Here is a 26,975-nt window from a genome sequence, read left to right on the forward strand (position 1 = left end):
GTCGTCTATAAAACTTTCACAGTGCATATAATTGACACAGATCTACAAAACGTATTTTTTAAAATTTCAATATAGGCCCGCATAAAAAAGTTGTAAAATGTAACTTTCAGTATTTTCTCTAAAATTCCGACCAAATGCAATTTTTGAAAAAATTTCTTTTCACATCATGTAGTAAACTAATTGTTCTAGCTTCCAAAAAAAGTTCAAATCGCATAGTCCAATATCAAAAAAGTTATAGTGTTCTTATTTGCTCTTTCACGCTTTTCTATTAAATATAGCCGAGTGCTTCTTTCTTTTGCACAGCAGTGTGTATATTTATATTATATATACAATTGCCTAAATACAATTTACGTATTTAGAATCGGTATCCTCTATCTACGCTTCACTCGTCGGTCTACATCGCTAGCTAGAAATTCACCAATCGGTTTACTTTCATCCAGGATTTCCTAGAACCGAGCGCAATTCACGGCACTGAACTCGACGGTCGTTGACGGTCGTTGACGACCGCTGCACACACAGTTGGGAGTACATAGTGGTGGAGAAGAAAAATAAAGTAATGTAATATACAACGGCACGTACGTAGGTACTTATTTCCAAGTATCACAATAATCAAAGTATCATACATTGACAGTGTGTATGAGTGTCTCCCTGTGTGCATGTGTATGTATAATCTGTATAATGGATGTATATGTTATATGAGATGTGTACCGTGTATTGTCCACGATCATGCTGTCCAGGCTTTGCACGCGGCAGAATTCGGATTCTCGAGGAAACTAAAACATGTACACATATACAGTGGGTGCAGAAAGGGTTCGTACAACTTTTAAAAACGAATAGCTTTTTCAAAATTGGATCCTTCAGCTTCAGTTTTTTTTGAGACGTTAGAATGATTAATTTATTAGCTAAAAAGGAAAAAGAGTTCACTTCAAGGTCATGTTGTTAATATCTCTGAATGCGTTTTCATGTCAACTAGAATGTGTGCACGGAAAGAATAAATAAAGCAGATATTTAGGAGGCTACCCTGTATACATGTACAAAGTTTCATTGAAATCGGTTGACGTATAAAAAAGTTGTGGCCATTGTAAAATCTAAAAATCTTTGAATTAGTGTTTGCTATTCATTTAAATTGTAGATTCTTACATTTTCTGCTATTTTCAATGAATTATATTTCATAACAAGCTTGATCGATTGTCGATGAAACTTCGTACATTGTTAGACCTACCAAAGGCACCTTCTAAATGTTCATTAAAATTCTTCTAAAGTCTCGAAAGAACTCGAGCTGTTGGGTTCACAATTTTGGAAAAGTTATTCGCGCTTTTGAAAGGTGTACGAGTACCTCGTACACCCACTGTACTTTGTCTTTTACTACAGAGCATTCCCTCTCGTAGCATCGCGTCTTTGTCCATCTGTCTTGTCTTCTCCCTGCCTATCAAGATTAACGCAACGATGAAACACTCGCGGCGATATTTCTAATGACTAGACTCCGGATGTTTATGCGAAATAAAAAGTTCGTGCATCAATTGCAAGACGCAGGAGCTAAATATAAATTGATATTCTTCATTAATAATTTTCAAATGTGGTGAAAAGAATATATATTAATACTCGTAAAGTCTTTCAATATTTTCACTGTTTTGAATTGCACTCGCTCACATTTTCGTTAGAAATGCATAAAATCCGGAGTCTACTAATGACGATTCATGATATAAATAAATAAGTAGAGGAAGGGGGTTAAAGTAATGCACGGGCGTCGTTTCCCTGTTCGCCGTTGCGTAAAAACAGTGTCGTCGGAGAACGGTAAATGCACGACGCGGAAAACAGATTCCCTTCGAACGAGCTCAAGCACCTTGTCTCCTTCCGTGAAACTAAATCGACCCGAGGGAAAAGGAGATAATTCGATAGGAGATACACCACGTATCTACATACATACGTTACACCACACGCACAAACATTTCTCAATTCGTTATCTCACGCACACGTTTCTACCTCCCCTTCCCTTCCAAAGAATATGCAACTATGGCTAAAAACAAACAAACAGCTCTACACACACACACTAAAGCCTTGATCTAAGAAAAAACCTCTGCTGTTTCTTACATCCTGTGGTTCTAAGAAGTCGAGCTTCTTGGTCCCTCGAGGGATATGCCCCGCGGTGGAGGGGATATTCGTTGTTCATAGATGCTACGGTTTCCATTTTCTCAGATCAAGGCTTTACTGCGTATTAATACGTAGACAGTATCCTGCTCCGAGACACAATGTTCTCTCCGTAGCGTTGCGCGTTGACTATACCGTCATATCGTTGTCCGAACGGCGCTCCGATTGACCAAGAAACGAATACAAAATTGATTTTCTTCCATTTTCATGAAACATTTTAGAGTAGGCGTGGTATCGCAAACCATTTTTGCACACGTGGATGAAGACGAACTACAGTGGCGTTCCTTGGTCGTCTTTCTTGCAAAGTCAGTATGATATCAGATGATTGCATAACTTCGTGTCCGATTCTTTTCTAATTGTAGAAAAGAATGGTGACTATAAAATTGATTAACAAAGCTGTATTCTTCGAAATTTAACCATTGAATTTTATTTTCAAATCGGGCACGAACTTACGCAATCATCTAATAGTTAATCGCTTTCTGTTCCTACCGATTCTTCCTCCACTTCCAAGCCGATTCGGAGCAAAGCGAGCTCGAGAAAGACTACTAACAATAAGCATCGACGAGCATCCAGCTCCATGTCTCGAGAGATGCGCGACGTTGCGGAGGAAAAACTGTAGTATCGATGATCTGCTCCTCGCAGTAAACAACAATATACGCGTATACTTATACTTCCCAGCTAGCACCGTACATTCATTGGACGTCCGTTTATGTCCAGTTTACGTCCATACGTCCGACGTCCGTTACGGATGTCCCTCGGACGTCCAAAGGACCAAAATTTCGGATGTCCCAGGGACGATCATTATTTTTTGTCCCAGGGACGTCCATGGGACCTATAGTTCCGATGTCCCAGGGACGCTCATTTTTTTCGTCCCAGGGACGTCCGTGGGACCAAAATTTCGGACGTTCCAAGTACATCTATTTTTTAAGTCTTATAGGCGTGCTCAGGCGGACTTCGGTATCAGAATGCTCACTTCTCATGCATGCAAAAATATATATGTACACATACATAGAATTTTAAAATTTTATATAAAACTATATGTATATAGAATTTAAAATTTTTTATAATTTTTTAACTTCCCGATTCATAGGGAAGTTATTGTAATTTTTTTACTGATTTGTGTTACATTTATACTTATTCTTTTCATAAATCAAACATCCGTTGTCTAGTAGTAGTAATAGAAATAATGGTAATAACAATAATGTTAGTAAAAATATCAAAATAAAAGCATCACTATATAGAGGGATTTGGACTTTGGTCTTTCGGGTGGAAACGTGATTCTTTACCACCATGCAACACCGGCTCCTACCAGAAAATTTTGTCAATAGTTATTATATATAAATATACTTTTCATGTAGAATTATTCTATACATATAGAATTTCAGTGAAGATTTGATCTAAGCAAGACAGAGCTGTGCCATGTACACTATATTATAAACTTTAAAAAAATATTAGAAAGGAGTTATTTTGATTTGGAGTGTGTCACATTCATTATGACTGACAGAAAGGTCAACTTTTTCTAAGAGGTATATTCTTTGTTATTTAGATTTTATGAATTTTTCTAAGTACAAAAATTAATATGTTTTAATGTTAGAAAATTGTAGGATGTTAATAAGATTAAATATGTTAACGAAAAGGTCATTAAATAATTACTACGTATAATTTTCATAAAATATAATATACACGACATTTACAGGATGTTAAATCAAAGAAGCAAGCGATGATCGGTAAGAAAAGAGACGGTTGATAAAACAAGCGACGATCGAATGCGGGAGAAGAACGCGCCGTTGCTGCATGACGAAAACAGTCTTGTGCGAGAGCTGCGAAAACGTGCTTGAAAAATCCAGTGAAATCAGTGAAATCAGTGAAATCAGTAATACGTACTATTGAGTTTTCTTCATACTTAGACAAGTTACGCACATAATTGATCACATGTACTTTAAATTAGAATATCTTTTTTATGACTGGATCAAACGACTTCAATTTTTCAGTAAGGCTATTATATGCATTCTGAAAATTTCATTGAAATTAGTTTGCTAATTATAAACCATCAAAAGTAGTAAAAATAGCACTCACAGACCGAAACTCATCAAAAATTGCAATCTTTACCGCTTTTGCTCGTTCATAATTCGTGAACCAGTCAACCAATTTCAATAAAATTTTCAGAATTTATATAATTTATACGAGTTTACAAAACACATCTTTTAAATTTTCGTTATTGGCCCAGCTGAAAAAGTTGTAAAAATAAATTTTTACTATGGTGTGTCACAATCCCGATGAAATGTATTTTTTCAACATATTTAAGACTAAACTAATCCTTCTAGCATTACAGAGAAATTGAAGTCGTTTGTTCCATTCATAAAAAGTTATTCTGATTTAAAGTGTGTGTGATGAACCCCGCGGCATAAAGTGCAAACATATTTCCTTATACATTAATATAATATAAATTTTGCAGAACCTGCGAAAAAATGAAATCGTGGACGATTGTCAAATTTGTACAAGATGGTACGGTGGAGGCAGTGCCTTCTTTGTGGATAATAGGAGATTATTGCCATTGGCCCTTGTTATCCATGAGCCGAATGATGAAGGCCATCAAAGCATGCGAGGGCGTGAACACATGTTGGCCAAAACATGCCATTAAACATTTTAGGAATGGCACGTTTGGTGAGTTAAAGATTTTATAATATGATGAAACTAAAATAATTACATATGTATAATTTAAAAATGCTTCTAGATGATTATGCAAAAGCAAGGGCCAAGGCGAAAGTAGCCGAGGAAACTTCTGACCTACAATCAGAAGTTGAACTTGGTCCAAAAAGGAAACGCAAAATAGTACAAACGGTGAGTGATGCCGATGAGGAGTCAGAATCGATGATGCCTAGGCCTCCGGTGCTAAAACATCGCAATGAGCTTGGTACGTAAATAAAAGATTTAATGCTAATTGCTTAACTTCTTTCCATAAATAATCATTAGAGCAGTGTATTAACCATGATTATTGTTTTCAGGTACATGCAGCAGGATAATGGACCAACTAGATGAATGCGTCCAGGAGGTTTCTACAAATTCTACAATTATTGGTAAGTTAATGAAACTACAGTGACTCGGATTAATATTAGAACGCTTTAAAAAAGACGATAACTTTTTTATTATCGTACTATACAATTTGAACTTTTTTGGGCAATTAATTTTTCTAGAGCAATTAATTTATTACAGGACGTGAAACAAAATTTTCAGACATTACAAATTGATCATAATTGTAGAAAAAATAATAAAAATTGCATTTTATAACATTTTTGTGTGGGCCTATATTGAAAATTTAAAAGATACGTTCAAATCATATAGTAAAATATTACAAAAATTAGCGTCTTTTTTAGAGCGTCCGAATATTAATTCGTTTCACTGTATCTAAACGAATTTAAATATGAAAGTACGTATTAGCGTAAACACGTACCTAAAAATCTATATTTTCAGGAGACGGGCAAACCCATCGTTATCTTAAAACGATAATTGAACAGCAGCATCTCTTACGATGCCTGCTGACTGATGTTTCAACTGACGTGCAGCAGATCAAGAGGATTCTTGAAAAGAATCCTCAACAGATGAACAAAATTCATCAGTTTTTCTGCATATTCCGTGTCCCGTCAACTCGCAAGAGGAATTCGACGAACTGGATGCATTTTTGCGAGCTGGGGAGAATGCAAAAAATGTGGTAATTAAATAGAACCTTCACCATAGCAGCTTCTCACCAAAAGTTCTCACTCGACTGTAAATAAATTATTAATTTGCAGGCCCTCGAGTTAGCGAATATTGGTGGAGCCAATTGTGCCAGTTTTATAAAGCGCACATTAGGATCCCTTATGACCGATAAATTGGCAATGCAATTTAGCTGGCTTGGGAAGAAAGGCAAGAGAAGATTTGATGCTACAAAATTAGCCACAGTAATAATTGGTAATTATTAACGTGCATTTTGTTATTTTTGATATTTAGTTGTATACAATATATATTATTGAATTAAAATTTTAATTTTAGATGCCTTCCCGAAGAAACGCTGCGTCTAATGGCTCAAACTCCAGCTTTCTACGTTCAGCTTTCACGTTTCTTTCTACGTTTCTACGTTATATAGAGAGATTTAGTTATAAATATATATATTTATAGTTATAAAATTTTTATATGTCTAAATAAATATATATTTGTATTATACGTATATGAGATTGTATTGTACTATGTGCTTATAATAATAAATGTGAAATTTTGTTTCACTTTTTAACCTTATACATACATATAGAATATTGTTTAGTAGTTTTTAATATATGCAGAAACCATATCCTATATAAACGTCCTATAAATGTCCTGTTAACGTTCAAATAACATCCTTATGTGCCAGATACGTACCAGGGACGTCCGAATAACGTCCGTATGTTCCAGATAATTCCCACGTATGTCCGAGGGAGGTCCCAGATAGGTCCGAACTGTACGTCCTACGTACGTCCCACTTTCTAAATGGGACCTCTGTCGGACTTTCCTGGAACGTATCTGGGACATATCTCGGACATACGGACATAAATCGGACGTCCATGGGACATGCAGAGGACGTACTTTGGACATCCGTCGGACATCCGGGTGCTAGCTGGGTTGGTGGATAAGATATGGAATACGCAACGTTAGCCGTTCAACCCTTTGCACTCGGAGCTATTTCAACTCGAGAATGAAACATTTCTTCCGATCTAGAATAATTCCATTCTATACGCTCTCGTCATTTTATGGATATAAAATTGATATAATACCTCTTACAATACTTAAATGTTTAGTAATTAATTAGATACGAACATATATAGTAACGTAAACAATATTTTGAAGAATGGTACAACTATTTTTAGTGGTGACTCTGAGAGTGCAAAGGGTTAAGCCACTTCACCGAAATTTCAACCTGCCAGGCGAATCGATGACAATCAAATTCGCGAACTGTAGGATAGCGCAAGACGAGTCGGATGTAATTGTTGTCAGCGGGTCAAGGACGTCGAGTTGCATATAGAAATGAATAATACTAAATATCAAATGATGTACTATTTTTTGCTATTCTTTCAGCCGTTTACTTTTTTTTTTATAAACATTTTGCACCGCTGTCGTTTTTATCACGCATTGTTGAGAGTTCTTCCTAGGCACGGACAAGGTTCAGCACCGTACTAAGCCCGTAATCGCCGTGTAATCTATTTTAAAAAAATATATATATGTATATATGTACATCTAAGCGCATAATAATGGTCTAGAGACTTTCGTCGATCGTTGGAGGAAGCCGCGAGCAATTTCCGTCTCTCGAAATCACGCTATATCTTGTCCACCAACTGTACATACACGCTAAAACAAAGTTTCTATCACTAGTTCAACGAGCATCCCAATATTCAAAGCAGCCGTTTCAAACGATTACGCGTGCGACGATCATTAGCACCGAGCGAGCCGTTTCTATCCTTTCGTAAAATAATATCATTCGTCGTTCGGCAAATATTAAGCGTTCCGACGGGCCTACTGTAGCGTTACTTTCCATCGAGTCCGAGTCAACAGATCTCTTTCGTCTTCGATTTTAACTAAAATCGTTTAATACTTTAGCTACAGCCTGAAACCCGAAGTCCGAATTTAGCCGACTCTTTTATCAAAACCATGCCCGATCCAGGCTAATTCGCAAAATTATTCGCTCGCACGCCGACCCAAAGAAACAACAACCCGGATACTGCTTTGCATGTTCATTTCGCGCAGCGGATTTTCCGCGAACGATCGATACACTTTCCACGATAAAACACGAGGGAACTGCGAAGCATACATACGCGCGAGTAATCCTTGGAAAGCACCGTACGCGATGCATTTAGCAAATTCTCCACGCCCCATTTTCTTGAAATTTTGCACATCAGTCTCCGTATGCAGTTTAAATTGGACGAGGCTGCGGCGAGGACATTAGATGTGCAAAACTTCACGAAGGTAACTGTTCGAAACTGTTACACTTCGGGCTTGAGTGAAACAGTTATGGAGGACCGAAACCGATGTCATAACTGTTTTCAAGCCTGGTTTCACCCGGAGAACTTTGGAGAGCACAAGAGAAAGGCGTCGCTCGCAGAGAAAAGCTTCTGCGAGCGAGGATGCGCGAAACTTTTCGAGTTTGTCGCTGAAATGGCACTAGTTACGACTGCATAGCCGCGATACACGTTTGCGAGAAAAGACGAAGAGTGTATCGATCGTTCGCGGTTCCGACAGTTTGTAGAACGGTCCGAGACGGCAACGCATCGTGCACGGGATCGCGATCGAGTTAAGTCCGATCGACAACAATCGAACCGTTAAGTAGAATAGCCACGCGACGGCCCACTATGGACCAAACCGACGAAATCTATGTCAAAATCAAAGAACTTTCGATAGAAATGAGATAGAGCGATGAAATTTTTTTTTAATGAAAGCTGAAACTTTGCAGAATATGGGATAATTATGGAGATTGTGGTACGAACGTTTTTTAACCTTGAAAGAATTCGTTAAACTTGCACAATTTCAAGAAAATTGTGATTTTTCATCATTTCCCGTAGATTTTTTCACGCTGATTTCAAGTAAACATTCAAATATTTCATTATGATTATTTTCAATGTGTTTTATATATGAGAATACAATATTCCTTCAAACTAGTCGGTTACCAATTCATCTCAACGAAAAAATGATTTCATAAGTTGTGTTCACAAAAATCGATTTCTCGCAAAATCCTGAGGTCGTAGACAAATTTCGAAACGAGATTTGAAATCAGCGTGAAAAAATCTACGAGAAATGATGTGTCGCATGTTAAAAAAACATTTTTTCCGCGCGTGGTATTGGAAAACCACAATTTTCTTGAAATTGTGCAAGTTTAACGAATTCTTTCAAGGTTAAAAAACGTTCGTACCACAATCTCCGTAATTATCCCATATTCTGCAAAGTTTCAGCTTTAATTTAAAAAAAATTTCATCGCTCTATCTCATTTCTATCGAAAGTTCTTTGATTTTGACACAGATTTCGTCGGTTTGGCCCGACTGTGCGGCCGTTCTACGAGAACAACCGATTTCGCAACGTTCGTAAGAGAAACCGGAGGCGACACATTGTAAACGGTGAACGGTAGCTAGGCACGACGTCCATTGCCGTCGGTCGGGGACGATCAAACGCGCAGGTGGAACGGATTCCCTTACAAAAGTATCAGCAAAAATACAACGTTTTCATCGTTAATTTGTTCTATAGCATTGTGACTCGATTACATCCTACATCGATGTTGAATCTTCTTCGGACATCCTCGAGCAGGCGTTTCCGACTGACTTTTCGGAAACCATTACTCGAGAGTGGATGTCCGAACGCGCGTCGATCAGTGTTTTCAATTGTCTAAGCTAACAGCGAACGCTCGCGAAACGCAGCGTCTCGTTGTTCGCGACCTCGACTCGCCCCCTGAACCACCGACGATCCCCGCATTTTTGCAGCTTATTGTTCGGTGATTATGTTCGTCTCGCAGCCGCGTATTTTCAGTCGAGCACAGCCTCCGGCGGAGCATCGATTCGATCCTTTTTCCTTCGTGGAACTGAAACGCGCGCGTGCATATGGGGTATTTTCTACAAGTGAGAGACAGCTCGAACGTAGAGAAGTGATCGTTTACACTGCAAAGTCGTCGTTTAGCAACGAATTTGTGGGAATTGCGTGCACGCGACGTCAACGGCGAACGCTTGCCCCAAGGACAGAATGGACGCATCCGCGAGGCGCGCACGGTCAAGTAACGTGACGCGTAGGAACTTTGTGTCTTCTCGGCCGACTGTATGTCAGGTGCGAGTACGAGTGCAAGCAGGAGCGCGTTGCAACGCCACGTTGATCGCCTTATGGTTCCGAGGAGAATCAGCTCACTAGAATTATTAAAGGAAAACATTTTTTCCTCGGCTCCCGTTTCTTAAAATGTGTATCTTGCATAGAGATCCGCAGTCTAGTTATTACCAATGAAAATAGGATTTTATTTGGTATAAAATTATTAATTTGGTCTAATAATAATGGAAGGAACGATGAGATACGTCTTTGTCCTGACTTGCTCGAAAAAACCGAGTTACATTAATTGGTCGAATTTTCTATCACATTCCCGAATTACGGTAGTCGACGCTTTCAAATCGAACGACGGCCATTAAGCGATTGGAAACAGTTGGAAAATTTACGCGCGCCTCCGAAGCCGCGTTGATAAAACGACTTTCAACAAATTTAACGGACCACCCGAGTTTAACTATGATCGCTCGATTAGATCCGTCAATCAAGCCGCGCTGACAGAGAGTAAACCTGGTTCTTGGAAACCATGGATACTATGTTCAATTACGTTATCTTCGCCGACCGGCTTTACTTGTATTTCCTACACCACGATTCTCGACGTAACGTCGTTCTAATTAATTTTTTTACACCGCTGCGAGCTAGTCTCTCTCTCTCTCAGAGCGAGGTCTCGGGACATCGTTCACCTCGAGGCTGAGCGTGGACGTACAACGAACAATTGTTTTTCCCCTGACGGATGATTAACCCTAATGTAGCCAACCAAAGTCTACAGTCAAACCTGTTTTTGTGCGGTCTTTTGTTATGCGATTTCGTCGTTATCAAAAAGGTGTTCCTACAAAAGTTGTTTGGTATGACGGTAAAGAATGGACATTCAGAGAAATTTTGTAATATTTTCAGAGGGACATTAACAAATTGTTGAAAGAGTAAATGGGTACCCGGTTGGCTATACAAATGTTAACGACGAAGCCATTTTGTCGAGGAAGAAATCGCAAGAGAGATCTCTAATCGCGAAGGGATCAACATTGTCCGTAAACCAAGGAAATTTCTTGCTCGACGATCGAACGAGACGAGTCCTCCGGCAGAGTTGGGCAGTAATTATTAATGAACATGAATATTTAATTACATCTTCAATTATACGTGCAAAAGTGGACTATAATTACAATAAGAAAACGGTGAAATGGTCCAAAACATGAAAATTAGTGGTTTAAAAGAACAATTACACTGAAGTAATTGTTAGACTCGATTACAATTACTATAATCGTGTTTAGTAATTGCAGTTACTCCTTTCACAATTACTGTAATTGTAATTGTGGTCCGCAATTACAATTACTGGTTGAGCCAGAGTAATTGCAATTACCTAATTATGTATTTCTGCAATTTCAAATTACAGTCATTGGTAAGTAGTTGTGTAATCGTAATTGAAATTACATTTTGCCCAACTCTGTCCTCCGGATCGCGGAGCCCTCGACGCGCGGCGCACAGTGGGGAAAAGTGACCTAACTCGATTAAAAAAGAAATAACTTTCGATAGAAATGAGGTAGAGCGATGAATTTTTTTAAAAATTAAAGCTGAAACTTTGCAGAATATGGGAAAAATAGGGAGATTACGGTACGAACGGTTTTTAACCTTGAGAAAATTCGTTAAACTTGCACAGATTCAAGAAAATGTGGTTTCTCCATTACAACGGGCGGAGAAAATTCTTTTTTTAACATGCTATATATCATTTCCCGTAGATTTTTTCACGCCGATTTCAAATCTGGTCTCAAAATTTGTCTACGACCTCTGATTTTTTCAAGAAATCGATTTTTGTGACAAGAAATTAATGAAATCATGTTTTCGTTGAAATGATTTCTTGTCACAAAAATTGATTTCTCGAAAAAACCAGAGGTCGTAGACATATTTTGAGACCAGATTTGAAATCAGCGTGACAAAATCTACGGGAAATGATACGTAGCAAAAATTAAAAAAATTTTTTCCGCCCGTGGTAACGGAAAAACCACATTTTCTTGAAATTGTGAAAGTTTAACGAATTTTCTCAAGGTTAAAAACCGTTCGTACCGTAATCTCCCTATTTTTCCCATATTCTGCAAAGTTTCAGCTTCAAGTTAAGTTCCCGTTCATCTCTTGAGCCTCGAACGGTGACGTAACCCGTCGTTCTTTCCCGCAGATACACGCTTTGAAAGTGCACTCCTCGTGAATCACGGCCACGGGAAAAGAAGTTGCTCCGTAGTTACTCCGAGCACTACGGCCGCCACGGGGAGCGAGACGCGCGGCCGGGAGAAGTGGGGGTATTCCTTGAGAATCACTAGCACGCGTGCTATTTCTGCCCATGCCTGATCTACGAAACCCTTGCAATCCTCGGGTACGTATATAGTGTCTAGCGGTGTGTGAGTGTGCCACCACACTCTCACTCGAGCCGGACCCACACCCTTAATCTGCTACCTAGGTGCCGCGATAATCCGACGTATACCTGGCTGTAATGCGGACATTTAGTTCACCTAGGCACGTCTACATCATTAACGCGCGTTGTCAGTAAGCAAAATTCTCGGAATTTGCTTTGAATTGGACAGGACACTGTACAAGCAGAATATCATAGATCTACTTCCGAATAAAGTAGATGAAAAGCACACTCAGCTTCGAGCATCGAGTGCAGGGTGCAATCGATATCGGCTCGAAGCAGATCTGACTGACTGACTGACTGACGTATAGTAAACGTACAGACACTGATCGTGTATATTTGTTGACACTTTCAGAATTTCCAAGAACAGCAATAAAAGAAATTCGAACCGTTTCACGATATCTAAATTGCTTTCGCTGCTTTATACCAGCGTACGCGACGAAGTAATAAAACGTCAATAAAACTGGGCAATTACTTTGACCGTCGCGAGGGCCAATAAATCCTGGGTAGTTACCAAAACAACCCTGGATTTTCGGACTCTGTTAAAGGCGTGCGCATAACAGAGCGTCTCGAGAAGGTCGCGGACACCGATGGACGTCCATGCGGCAACAAATCTCTAGCGGGTTGACGGGGAGCAAAGCTCCCTGCTGTGCGTGGCAGAAAAAAAGGTCTCCGTGGGCTCCCTACCTCTTTTAGGTAAAGGGAGGCCCCTTTACCTATGGCGCATACCAGCGCACATCCTTACCCTGCCATAGTCCGGCCACTCTAAGCGACCGTGATTATCCTTACGGGCACCGTCGCGTCGCGTCGGTTCTTCCACGCCATAATTAATCCTCCGGCAACCCTCCCTCTCTTCCAAGTTTTCCCCGAAATTCTATACAATTGTAAATACTTGCAGCTTGCAGCTATTCCTTCTGACGCGTTAACGGTAACGTTAGCGTTTCTGCTTTATAATATTTGTCATTGTTGTAATATCCTGCAATTTCTACCACCTTTAACCCTTAGCACTCCAGTGGTGACTCGAAATCACCACTAAAAATTATTGCTGTCCCATTATTCAAAATATTGTTTACATTGTTAAACATGTTCGTAGCTAATCAATTACTAAACCTTTCATTATTGTATGAGGTATTACAATCAATTTCATATCCATCAAATGAAAAGAGAATCGTATAGAACGAAATTATTCTACCTAGAACGAGATGTTTAAAAGATAACTATCTTTTAAATTTTCAATATAGGCCCCACATAACAAAGTTGTGAAATGCAACTTTTAGTGCCTATTTTCTCTACAATTCCGGCCAACTGCAATTTCTGGAAAAATATCTTTTCACATCATGCAGTAAACTAATTTCTCCAACTTCTCACGAAAAGTCTAAATCGTATAGTCCAACATTAAAAAAAAGTTACAGTTACTCGAATTAATACAACCCCTGGCAGAAAGTTTCCGATCCGGAGGCATTGATACGGATTTTACAGAAAACTATTACTTTATGGAGTTGAAACTGATGGGAAATTAAAAGGGGCTTATTAAAGAATGAAGAACAACAAATTAACATAAGCTTCCATTTATTATAACAAATAAACGAGAAAATAAACAAAATGTTACACGGAAAAAAGTTTTAATAGACCCATTAATAGATCTGCTGGAAGAAAGTTTCCCAATTGATTTACAGTCTCCGCAACACCAAATTTGTTCAACAATTACTGTTGGGTGATTCTTATAGAGTTTTTTGCGCTGATTCCGAATCTGCCCTTAACTTTTCTCCTAGACGCACAGTTATGAGAAACTTAATTGTAACTAGATACAAATTTCGGATCACGAATAATAGATACAAAATTTGTAATTAGTTACTCGAAGATATAGATACACAGGGGACCACCTGTAGCGGTATTTTCGAATACCTCGAAACCATTCTGCACTTCGCAATCATAACTTAAATTGTGTTTCTTTTTTTTCAATTACAGAAAGTGGACAGCGAAAGTCGACAGCGCGAACTGCATCAATTCTTTAAGTTGAAAATAAATGTAGACAATTAAAAAATATTTTTGGTTAAACTTTTCATTAAAACTCGAAGCAATAAGTATTTACCGAACAAAACGATTATATAGATGCGGGATTCGATTCGGGGCCAGAAGATTCCCAGCCGTATATACTATATATGTACTTGTTTTGTTAACGACTACCCAATCTCTCAAAAATTATATCATGAAAAAATTAAGAACGGTTGCTTCAATAATATCCAAGTACTGAATTTTTATAAAACTGGAGTCTCTAACACTTCAATACAAAACATGCATTTTCTTGGAATTTTTGGAGGTTTTCAATTTTTTAAAACATGTTTCCGTAATCCGAAAAATCTGAAAAAATACACATTAATAATCAGGATGAGACACAACTAACGTAATAATGGAAATGTGGACTTTGATATATGTATATACATAAAATCGGCAATTTTGTTTTCCGATTTGTTTAAAAATCGATTTTGCAACCAAAAATTTTGAAAAAAATCTCAGTAGTGTATGCTATTTGGTAGAATATTCATGAATTTTTTCATAATTTTCTGTTGAACATGACGTGAAGAAAAACTAATTTGCTTGGATACTTCTGACCATCTTTTCCGGCTATACCTTAAGAATCAACGAAAACATTATTTAAAAAATACAAAATATATTTCTGTTTACATCGTTACAACCGATTTTTCACATGTACCATTTTTCACATGCACACGTATACCCAGCCACACACACACACACACACACACACACACGCGCGCGCGCGCGTACACTATAGTCCTGCGCGTATGTAAACACAAGGAGGTCTCGTCGTGGGAGTGGACGTAGATCATTGTACACTTTTGTAAACGCACGGAGCATTACACTCTTAATTACAGAGAATTTTCTATCTGCCTGTGTTGTATACATGGAACCGCCTCTCTCGCTCATGTCTTCGGCTCGGATGGCATAGAACTATCGTAAATTTTGCGCGTCTTCGATCTCTTTCACAAAGTGTCACGTCGTCGATCGAAGTTCACTATACCCCTTTTTAACACCGCCAACGTCCACCGAGCTAGCATTATGCCTAGCCTGCTACCGTGCTTCTCTATCTACTACTTTAACAGCTTTGTCTGTATCGTATTCTCGACCAGTGTGGTGTGACACGGTGACACGCGCGCATACACACACACACATACATATACAGTGTATATATATATATGCACCACGCACGTACAGATCTCGCGTAACCACGCTCGCTTCCGAAAGATTTGGAATGGTTGAGAGAGTCTGCGTATCTACGGATCATAAAATAATGTCGGTCTGGTCCAGTCTGGTCGGACGACGACAGCACTGTTGTTAATGGTGGAAACGGCTGACATGAGTACAATATTTTCTAGTTACGAGTTCGATTTATCCTCCACGTTATGAACTCGTCACTATCCCTACCAGTTTCGATTATACATATACAAACAACGCCGCGGACTATTTCTTTCTCACACTCGCGCGCTTACTGCAAAACTAAAGCGACAAGCCACCGGCGACTATTCGTTTGTAAGCTCGTCACCGGTAACGAACCGCAAGTCTATAACGTAAATATACTTTATTTAATCACGTGATCTTCCCGTCAAAACAGTGTCAACACCCACATTGACAGAGCGCGCGCCTAATTCCACGTTCATTGTCAGGGCAAGCTTAACGTTGCGCATGTTAAGCTACCGCAGCAACGGTGATGATTTTGAAGAAGCGCGACAAAACACAGCATTTTCGTTAGTCTATCTCGAAAGTGTTATTCTAATCTTGTCCAAAAATATCTCGGGATCTTACAGGCTTATCCATGTATTAATTCGTATACATTCGCACATAACAACAATTATCATTCTTACTTTGATACGCCTTATCGGAAATGATAACCGAAGACAAATTATGTTATTTTTTTCTTCTGTTATAGGCACTATTTGCTGGTTTCGGATGAGTTTTCAAATGTTCTCGTAAATCGTCTGTAAGACCACCCAAACCGATTGATGTGAAAAAATTTATAGCAAATCGAGTATTTTTCGGATCATCTCCGGGAAATAATCCTTCGAATGCTTCTTGTAATGTAACATCTTTAACACGTTGATTAAGCTTAGATAATCCCATGTATTCCGAAAGTTCTTGGAATAAGTTTTTGATAAATATCCTGTTAGAACTGGTTGTGTCATCCTCGGTCAATTTTATACAAGACAGTACCTCCCACGAAATAGAATCGGTAAATAATAAATGAGCAAAGAACTTTGACACGTTGCGTAACTTATTTGTATCTAAACGATGTATCGTGTGGTACGAATCTCGAAAAATTTGCTCAAATGGAGTAACATAGATCTTGTTAATGGCACAAAATCGACCTGCTAATAGACCAAAAAATTTTTCGTATGTTCTCATCTCTGCACAGCAATCTAAGAACATATGACAGAGTTCTGTCTCCTGCCCAGGTTTCAGTTGCATCTTCATCAGTTTGTGTGCACATTCTTCAAAATCAAGAGACGAGTGAATCGTCAAATATATTGTTCTTCGAAGAGCTGTTAGATTTGTTTCGGTATTATCTACAATCACATCTTCTTTCCCTTCCATTACAGCAGTGCTGCTATCTTCATCTGAACTGTCTTCTCCATCATCTTCTTCGCTTTCTGATCCACTAACGTCCGAACCTAATATTTCTTTACTCAATTGTTTATATTTATCCTCGTTAGTAACATACTCTGCGTCAAACTTGAAAACATTCAATATGTCCTGAGCATCGGTTGCTTCGTCTAATGTAACCAGATGAGTAAACTGATTTTCTTCTTCGACGAGATCATGCTCTTCTGGAACTGCCTCGTGATCTTTAAACCCATCTTTTCGAACTTGAAACATGACTTCTATCATGTACTGAACCCTTTTATCTAACTGACCTTCGTGCAATATGTTTCGTAACATTTCAAATATAGCTTCAATGCCTTTCCTGGTAACTTCAGTCAGTTTCATACCACATTCTTTCAAAAATGCAATGGCTACTTCAATAGAATCATCTGTTGGTGTTTCTACTAGTAATGTTAATATTTCTAATGCTAATATCTCATGAGCTACTCTTTGATTTACTAAATGTGCTATGAATGTTCCCGACGAAATACAAAGAGGTTTATCATTCCTTCTAAACCCACGTTTGAATTGTATTAGAAGACGTTTTACTATTAATTCCCCAATATTAGGAAATTTAGAATTGATGATTGCAGTAAGAGCTGCATAAACAGCAGTAAACGTCGGAGATGCTGCTTGAGCTTGAATTATAGATCGAGCGAGCAAACCTCTACCTCTGACAATATTTTCTTTCAATAGCTCTCGAGTTATAAGTCCTATATTACTTACATTAACTTTATTAATGTAGCCGTGGATAGATTTCTTCAAAGCTTCCCATGCGATACGTTGATAAGCAGCTCCTGATTTATCAGTGATTTCTGCTTGCATCATTTTTAATTTTGCAGGTGGAATATATGCACCTCCAGTTCTTGATGTTATTAAATCAACCGTTCGATTTTGTCTTTCTGTTATCTTATTAGAGCTATTCTTTCCTTCTCTTTTATCCATGGTTTTGTTTGTTACTTTGTCCTTTTCTTCTTTCCTTTTATTGTCTTCTTCATAATCTCTCGACCTTTTCATATCACGTTGTCCATGAGATCGTTCGTCCGTATACGATTCTTCATAATAATTTCTTTTATAATGATCGTTCCTTCTACTGCTTCTGTCCCTATGGTGATGGCGATCTCTTGAACAATGACTTTTGAATTCAGAGTCCTCTCGATCGCTATTAGAATGTGATCTCTTCATCTTGCTACTGAAATTTTAAAACAATAGTACTAACAATATAATAATAGTATTTAAACAAACACTTATGTATTATTAGTCGCACACGTTCCGTAAAAATCCGAAGACAACACAATACAACAACGGGATAATTGCCACACAACTTCGAGTTCTATTTCTTAAACTATCTATTGTATAAACTGAACATCAACAGAGCCGCAGATCAACGTTCCACAAATTTCGTACCGCAAATGAACCGATCAGCCCTGGCGGGCCTCATTATATAGCCTCAAGGGTAGCTACCCCCACTACGTTCACTCTGGCCGCAAGGATTCATGCCCCTTATTACTGTGCACAGGATCAGGCTACTCGCCGCATAATTCATTTTCCATTACAATCTTCGTTCTTCTGCGAGTGTTTCGGTTTCGGGATTTTTCCTACAGTGACAGCAATTTTGGCAACTGAAAAAGAACGGTAAAATTAAACAATTTTCAAAAATGAGTATAAGTCACACCACAGCCTACTCTAGTAAGTAGGCTGTGGCGACACAGGAAGCAGGAAGTTAGATGCAATAGAGCGAAATTTGAAATATAAAGCCAGGAAATCTATTTTTGTTTACAATTTATGATCATTTATGATTTATTTTTTATTATTTACTATTTTTGTTCTCCGTTTACTTAGATTACGCCACACAGGAAATGAGAATGCTGATAGGGATGGCGCAGGACTTCAACTTCGATAACTTACTAACGAATAAGTTTAGGGCATAAGTATGTTAGTACTTTTATGTAGAGCACAACAAACTGCTTCGAATGGTGCAGTCAAAAATGTAGGTTTCCGTTTTAAAAAAAGTGCAGTTGCATTTTTTTGATGCACCGATGCACAAAAGTGCATAAAATTAGTTGCGTAGTATGCACCGTCTGATGCCATTCAACTTTTTCTTATAACATTTTCCTCTATTCCCGACCGTTTAGGAGGTACAGTGTTGTATACCCGATAACCTATTTAAACGCCGATACATCACGACAACCAAGCCACGGACACGTCAGCCTAAACTTATAAGTTATTAGAACTAGATAGGACTTATTAGAACTATACAACCCTTAGACCTTGTCCTGTCCACGTCATACTTTCGACAACGCATCCTTCCCACTCCCTTCCACATTCTCCTCTCCAAAATAGGTTATTACAATACAGCTGCCGAAACAGCAGTATCAGATTTTGGTTCTCTTGCGAATTCGAGACTAGGAAGTCACTGTTTGAACCTTACTACGCTACTGTAGACCTTTGTTAAATAAAACTTCTTTACAATTTATAAAAAGTGTTGTACTCGATTTCTGAACACGGAGAACAACAACAGCCTGTTCCAGTTGCGTGGGACACCCTGTATAATAACGTTGTTATGATTTTCTTATTGGTTACTCGAATGTATCCGGTCGTTATTGGGAATGGTCGCTGCATGACCAAGGACACGGTTATCGGTGGATACCAAGTGCCAAAAGGAGTAAGAAACAATTCTTTCCGCAAACATAAAATGAACTTTCAACAATATATTCGCTTGGACAAATCAAATCTCTAGTTCACTGGAGACTCGAACAGCGACGATAACATAATTCAGGTTTTAGTAGGAGAAACACAATGTAATTGAAAGCAACACAACGAGTAGTAAACGACGAACACGCGAGGAGGTTTTTGTCCTCAATTAACGACCTTGTCTATGCAATTAGGTTTGCGTGGTTTTCCAGCATTACGTGATAAGCGCAATCTGGACAAGTACATACTTTCCACGAAGCAGCGAATTCCTTCCGGAACGATGCTTGCAAGCTGATGGTGTTCGTCATAGTTTCGCATCACTACCGTTTGGTTATGGGAGGAGGATGTGTTTGAGACGACGATTTGCTGAATTGGAAATGGTGGTGGTCATTAGCAAGGTAATTATACCTATTATCTTAATGCTGAAAAAATTGAAATCAATTAATATAAATCTTGGAAAATCGAACATCTTCTATTAAAAAATAAAAAAATGAAGGTGACCTTAAAATCTCCGAAAATCTTTCACCTACAAAACAACTCTTTATACTGAAAAACTTCGGTTAACACGTTCAGGCCATTTGCTTTGTTCTGTACTGCATTTTAGGTATTATAATACCTCATTCTATTGGTGGAAAGAAGAGGAAAGGGAAAAGGAGTTGATGAAGTGGGGAACAGAATTTCGAAGTTTTATTACACTGCGCTCGTTAAGTACAGTTCCCGTTAGCGTCCTTGGTGGTCACTGTAAATGCTCAGGAACAATAAACCGAGAATTCGCCGGGGAGGATTAGGCTTGTTGGGGTGCCTTCAGACTCGTTTCCAGGATTGCAGGGGTGCGGGATTCGCGTTCTCATTTCTCGATAATACAAAAATGGAGTTTTTCTATCTTTTTTCGTTTACGAGGCGTAATTTGCATTATTCGCAGTTGTATGCTTCCGAATAATGCAAAGTACGCCTCGTAAACGAAAAAATGGGACTTTTGAGGGCGACAGCGCCCTAGATCCATTTTTCATCTAGCGTTTTTGACTACTGAAAACCCCCATTTTAGTATTACCCGGAGAAATGAGAATGTGAATCCCGCACTCTTGCAATGCTGGAAAAAGGAGTCTACTCCCTCAATCTGCTACCTAGGTGCCACGATAATCCGACGTATACCTGGCTGTAATGCGGACATTTAGTTCACCTAGGCACGTCTCCATCATTAACGCGCGTTGTCAGTAAGCAAAATTCTCGGAATTTGTTTTGAATTGGACAGGACACTGTACAAGCATAATATCATAGATCTATTTCCGTAGATTTTACTAGATGAAAAGCACACTCAGCTTCGAGCATCGAGTGCAGGCTGCAATCGATATCGGCTCGAAGCAGATCTGACTGACTGACTGACTGACGTATAGTAAACGTACAGACACTGATCGTGTATATTTGTTGACATCTTCAGAATTTCCAAGAACAGCAATAAAAGAAATTCGAACCGTTTCACGATATCCAAATTGCTTTCGCTGCTTTATACCAGGGTACGCGACGAAGTAATAAAACGTCAATAAAACTGGGCAATTACTTCGACCGTCGCGAGGGCCAATAAATCCTGGGTAGTTACCAAAACAACCCTGGATTTTCGCACTCTGTTTATTGTGCGCGCTGTGCTTCCCCACAATGAAACTCCTGCACGAAATTACCTGAACCTTTTCCCGGAATGTTCGTTTGACAAGCAAATTTTCACACAATGGATGACCATTTCATTTCCAAAGTACAGTACCAGGACCTCGACGAACCGGCTTGATCGAGAGACAAACAGCCCGGACACAAATTAAGGCCCGATGCATAATTGAGACCCGAGGGAAACCAACGTCTACAGCTACAGAAAACGAAGAAGAGCGGGAGAGACGACTCGCAGGTGTGTGCATGTAACAAATTTTTGTAACTGGCTACTAAATAACTAAATAACTACATTGTGCGATTCGTTTAGTGCAGTATCGGATTATATTTAATTTTCCAAGTGAGAACAGAGCTGCTTTTTAATGAAATTGAATACACGTTCGTCTTTTAAGTATATCTTCATGTTCGATTGTTATAAAATTGATCTTGTTCCAGATTCTCCAGCGTTATAAGACTGAATATCATTACAAGAAGCTGGATTACCATATCAACTCTATGTACACGCACAAAGGACCCCTGAACATGAAATTCATCGACAGGTAGGCTTTGAAGAAACAGGGAACGATAAATCCATTATTTCTAGATTGGGGATTTTAGGCTATACATTTTTGCATATGCATTAGCTGTCTAGTTATTTATTACCACGTTTTTATTAGCTCGCTTTCTTGTCTGTCTGTTTGTTTGTTTGTTCGGTACATATTTTGCAATTGTTTTTATTTTGGTATATGTACAAAAATAAAAAAAAAGAAAACAAGTAGCAAGGTGACTTTACACATTCAACGAATGTCTTTGACGATCTATCTATACTCTATACTATTCTTATTCATTATCTTCGTATCACCTTGAACTCCAGTTCACCATCAGGAGCGTACATGAACGTGATTTTGTATTCGAGTGGTTCGCGGTGGGTACTCCAATTTGTAGGAACGTATTAACTGAAACATACAGTGACTCCCACTAATATATTCGGACACTCTTAAAAACACCATAACCTTTTCAATATTAAACTATGCGATTTGAACTTTTTTGGGAAGCTAAAGCAATTAGATTACTACAGGATGTGAAAAGGAATTTTTTCAAAAATTGCATTTGGTCGGAATTGTAGAGAAAATACGAAAAGTTGCATTTTACAACTTTTTTGTATAGGCCTATATTGAAATTTTAAGAAATACGTTTTGTAGATCTGTGTAAATTATATGCACGGTGGAAGTTTCATAGAAATCGGTTGATGCGGGGAGAAATGACAGGCATTGAAAGATGTAAGAATCCTTAGAATTATACTGCAGTTGGAGGCCGAAAATCGTGAAAATCTGCAATTTTTACCATCTTTAAACGTTTGTAGCTCATTACAACGTCGACCGATTTTGATGAAATTTCCAGAATATGTTTAATTGATACAGATCTACGAAACATGTTTTCTAAATTTTCCATATAAGCCTACATAAAAAAGTTGAAAAATACAACTTTTAGTATTTTCTCTGCAATTTCGACAACTTGCAGTTTTTTTGTTTTAAATGTTGTCACGTTCTGTAGCAAACCAATTGTTCTAATTTCTCCAAAAATTTCAAGTCGTATATTCCAATATTAAAAAAGTTATGGTGTTTTTAAGAGTGTCCGAATATTAGTGGGAGTCACTGTAATTGTTTCGGAAATATAAATTGACAGGAATTAGTCGGATTCATTCAAAAAAAATATCAATTAATCTTGCATCTCTAAATCGGCAAACCTTCTATCTAAACACATGCGAGCACAATGACCATATGGGGCAACACTCTAGAGCCCATTTGTGGATCTCATTGTCGAAGTCGCCAGATAGTTCTCCATCCTCTGTTTTAATCTCTTCGATCCTGAAACAAATCGTTCGCAATGATATGTTCATACTTCTAATCACGTCTCTAATCATTAGACTGCGGATCTGTACGCAAAATAAAGAAATGTTTGCATTGATTGCAAAACACAGGAGCCAAATAACAATTTCATTCTTCTTTTAATTATCTTATTGAGGTGAAACTAATACACTGGTAGCCTTAAATCTTTTTAATACCTCGACTGTTTTAAATTGTACGTACCCATTTTTGTCATAAATGCATAAAATCCGCATCTACTAATCATGATTGAGTGTATGATGTAAAAATGTTATTATAATTATTAGATATCATTAAATGTTATTAAAAGATGAGGAGATCTCGTTGAATAATTTATATCGTCAATTTTTTCGTCAGTCAGGTGAATCTTTCGGGATTTAGACGAGTCAAGGCTGTCGATTGCGATAGTATGGACCACGAAACGTAAGGTCAACCGAAATTACCTTTTTATGAAATCGACGGTGACTACTTCGATGGGGGCGTGTGATGTACGTTCGAACAGTATGCGGTTGTAGTTCTGGTTTCTGCACGCGCGTACGAAATTTTCGCCAAAATCTCGCAGTGTTTAGAACAATCAAATATTTCAGCATGTCATCTCCGGTGTAACTCATGCTTGTCAACCAGACGTTCTCGCGAGTTGTTTGGTGGCCAAGGGGAACCGCGCGTGTGATTCAGCGGTACCACTTCGAACTTTAGTTTGTTCTCGATGCTGTCATGCGGTGATTGCAAGAATGTAATGCAGAAACCGAGTTGCGTTAAGAATATCTCATCACCTTGGCATTAAGAAGTTATATCAGTTGGTAACAAAGTGGAATCTTTCACAAGAATGCAATTTTATAAGATCCGGCTGAACGTAGCGGATCTTTATGCAAAATAAACATTTTCCACCTGCATCGCAACAAAGTGGAGTGACATAGAAATTGATTTGCTTTCAAAATATTTTTAACAGGTTGAAAACAATGTAACAGTAATGTTAAATTCTTCTAATACTCATTCTTGCCATAAATCCATAAAATCCTTAGCACTCGAATTGCTGTACAATTGTTCCAAATATTATTTACATTAATAAATGTGTTGGTATTATACAAATAAATTATATTAAAGATGTGCTTCGAGATTTATAAACAAAATTTTATTGGATAGAAAGATTTATATCTTTTGAGTTAATACACGGTTGTTAGAAGTTAATCGCTACAGTATTCTCAAGTTATTAAAGCGAATGTAACCATTTCGATCACGAAAGAAACCATATTCCGAAAACCAGCGTTACATAAATTCACATACACGCTGACAATTTTCTTCTCTCGATTACACACGTGAAATGAAATTTTTAGCATCTTTCGGGAAGGTTCCGTTTTGTCTTTTCGTCCAGCTATCGATAAATGTTTATTCAATTACAATTGAAACGACAATTATTAAAAGAGGAAGTTGTGCAATCGGTTCGAACTATTTTTATCATTTCTGAATATTTTACCAAATCAATTCTCTTCGTTTACAACACAAGACAAATTCAATTTCCCATCGTCTCGCTCGAAGATGCGCAAGCAACATTTCAATGCAATACGTGCAGGTACACTCCATAAAACCCCGAGCCCCAACGCATTCAAACTTCCACCGTACAGAACGGTGCAATTGGGGGCTCAATTGGTTACCTGGGCGCGCAATCAGTCTCCAGAATTCCACCCTTACCATAAAACCATCGAGGGGTCCGTGTTCGCCCGTTCTGAACTCCCTTTGTCCGCTGTCCCGTTACGTTCTTTTCGCTTCGCCGTGGTCAACGATCGTAAATCGGGCCCGATCGCGTTACCATTCTAATCTCTTGGGCCTGTAGACGTGGGTCCGGCAGCTTTTAGCACCTGTCCAGGGACGCGAGATCGAACCAGGTCGCGAAAATCGTGACGTATTATACAGGGTCTGTCCGGTAAGTAATGCGCGACCACATTCTTTTTTTAAATCTATTGAACATATGAGTACAAACCTTTAAAATTCTTCAAAGTAGGACCCTTGGGCGTCGACACATTTTTTCCAGCGCGATTTCCATGCTGCGTATGCTCCCTGGAAGACGTTATCTGGAACCTCTCGTAGTACCCTCGCTTCGTCGCAGCCTGTCGAGCACTTCCAACCAAAACTTTTCCGTAGATCACGGGGAAAACAGTAAACGGTACTTCTTAGTTGGATCACAACACTTCCTCAACCCCCGTACAGTCCTGACTTGTCTCCCGCCGACTTTTTCTGGTTTCCAAAAATTAAAAATGTGCTAAAAGGATGCCATTTTGAAAGTGTGGAACGCGTCAAAGAGGCTGTGACGAGAGGTTCCAAAAAACGCCTTCCAGGGAGCATACGAAGCATGAAAATCGCGCTGGAAAAAATGTGTCGAAGCCCAAGGATCCTACTTTGAAGAAATTTAAAGGTTTATACCCATATGTTTAATAGATTTATTTTAAAAAGATGTGGTTGCATTACTTTTCGGACAGACCCTGTACTAATGATCTTCTCTCGGTGAGAAGCGCACTTCGCGCGAGACTCGACGTCAAATGGGACCACTGGATCTTGCCCCGCGCCCAGTCCTCCCATCCACACACGCGATTGATCGCCCACCAAGTGGGTAACGTTCCGAATTCCGGGCCCACTACGAGGAAGAGCTTCCCACCCGATCACTTTCTTCACGCCCTCCCTTTCACTCCAACTCTAATCTCCACTTCACTTTCTTCGTTAACGCGACCAATATCGATTTTCCCGATCGTGGGACCCCCTCTTTCCAGCTTCTCTCTTCTCGTTTAACCCCCATTCTCGTTTCTATACAGGTTCCGCACTCCGAAGTCGCCCTTTTGCAAGTCAATTTCACCCTTTCGAAAATCAATTTCACCATTGAGCATTCAGACCTACGTATAATTTAATCGAAATAAATAAATAAAATCAATTTTATATATTCTTAATGGGTGAAATTGATTCGCAAAAGAGTGAAATTATTTTCGCAAAAACCTATAAAGTTTTTAGCGTCAGAATCTGCTCCTTTCCGAAGTTTTTCTTCTGTTTTATGCGACCGAGCAACATTTTGCTCGCATGATCATCCAATTAAGCGAGCACAATGAACTCGAGTGTTTGTCTATGATAAATCGCATGCATAGTAGAATAATGATGCATATCTCGTTCGCAGTGACACACTGTGGTTCCTGTCAACAGTTTCGCGTTTAGGGAGCGTTTCACGTTGATCGAAACGGCAACTCGGATGGAAACAAACGTGCAATACGGCAAGGAAAGGTCAGACAGACAGGTATAGACACTTCCCAGGATTTATATTGTCTTGAATGTCGCCGGTCGTTTTACCCTGCCATAGTCCGGCCACTCTAAGCGACCGTGATTATCCTTACGGGCACCGTCGGTTCTTCCACGCCACAATTAATCCTCCGGCAACCCTCCCTCTCTTCCAAGTTTTCCCAGAAATTTGATACAATTGTACTTGCAGCTTGCAGCTATTCCTTCTGACGCGTTAGCGGTAACGTTAGCATTTCGCCTTTCTTTTATTTTCCAGTCCATAGTTAAATCACCGACGAGATATAGGAAATAATAGGAATAGACCTGACACCTAATGCATTTTGGTGTCCGTCGGTATTGGGTTCCTAGCACCCCATTTCCTATACCACCGACGAGATACTGTTAAGGGGGCCGTCTCCTAGCAGATGACGGTCGCGCGTGAACACTCACACACCGCTAGAGTACACTCACACACCGCTAGACCACGTATACGTACGCGAGAATTGCTAGGA

At 38.9% G+C, this 26,975-nt stretch overlaps 2 protein-coding genes and 1 long non-coding RNA gene across 12 annotated transcripts; 2 read left to right on the top strand and 1 right to left on the bottom strand.

The window, feature by feature from the left end:
- Positions 1–3,844: 3,844 nt before the first annotated feature.
- LOC143217255 (uncharacterized) lies at positions 3,845–6,420 on the top strand. Of its 6 annotated transcripts, none has more exons than XM_076441299.1 (7): positions 3,845–4,028; positions 4,604–4,812; positions 4,883–5,062; positions 5,154–5,225; positions 5,620–5,857; positions 5,937–6,096; positions 6,178–6,420. In XM_076441299.1, exons 1-6 carry the CDS (start codon positions 3,943–3,945, stop codon positions 5,947–5,949), a joined length of 798 nt encoding a protein of 265 aa, XP_076297414.1. In that variant the 5' UTR covers positions 3,845–3,942; the 3' UTR covers positions 5,950–6,096; positions 6,178–6,420. The 6 variants fall into 6 exon arrangements, with proteins under 6 accessions (XP_076297414.1, XP_076297455.1, XP_076297431.1 ...); XM_076441340.1 differs by having other exon boundaries at positions 3,877–4,021; XM_076441316.1 differs by having other exon boundaries at positions 3,899–4,138.
- Positions 6,421–9,616: 3,196 nt separating this feature from the next.
- LOC143217954 (uncharacterized) lies at positions 9,617–22,871 on the top strand. Of its 2 annotated transcripts, XR_013010947.1 has the most exons (5): positions 9,617–9,957; positions 12,107–12,301; positions 14,306–20,085; positions 21,436–21,581; positions 21,779–22,871. It is a non-coding gene; the product is annotated as an uncharacterized LOC143217954 (long non-coding RNA). The 2 variants fall into 2 exon arrangements; XR_013010946.1 differs by having other exon boundaries at positions 12,107–20,085.
- Positions 14,675–26,794, bottom strand: LOC143217934 (pre-mRNA-splicing factor CWC22 homolog). Of its 4 annotated transcripts, none has more exons than XM_076442710.1 (4): positions 24,898–26,794; positions 19,936–20,053; positions 18,401–18,615; positions 14,675–18,185 (listed from the first exon to the last, which is right to left on the bottom strand). In XM_076442710.1, the coding sequence occupies exon 4, from the start codon at positions 18,176–18,178 to the stop codon at positions 16,262–16,264; it is 1,917 nt and encodes a 638-aa protein (XP_076298825.1). In that variant the 5' UTR covers positions 18,179–18,185; positions 18,401–18,615; positions 19,936–20,053; positions 24,898–26,794; the 3' UTR covers positions 14,675–16,261. The 4 variants fall into 4 exon arrangements, with proteins under 4 accessions (XP_076298825.1, XP_076298808.1, XP_076298817.1 ...); XM_076442693.1 differs by having other exon boundaries at positions 19,936–20,109; XM_076442702.1 differs by lacking the exon at positions 24,898–26,794 and having other exon boundaries at positions 14,675–18,182; positions 19,936–20,709.
- Between the last annotated feature and the right edge of the window lie 181 nt (positions 26,795–26,975).

This window comes from Lasioglossum baleicum, chromosome 2 (assembly GCF_051020765.1).
Source record: "Lasioglossum baleicum chromosome 2, iyLasBale1, whole genome shotgun sequence".
Taxonomy (NCBI): Eukaryota; Metazoa; Arthropoda; class Insecta; order Hymenoptera; family Halictidae; genus Lasioglossum; species Lasioglossum baleicum.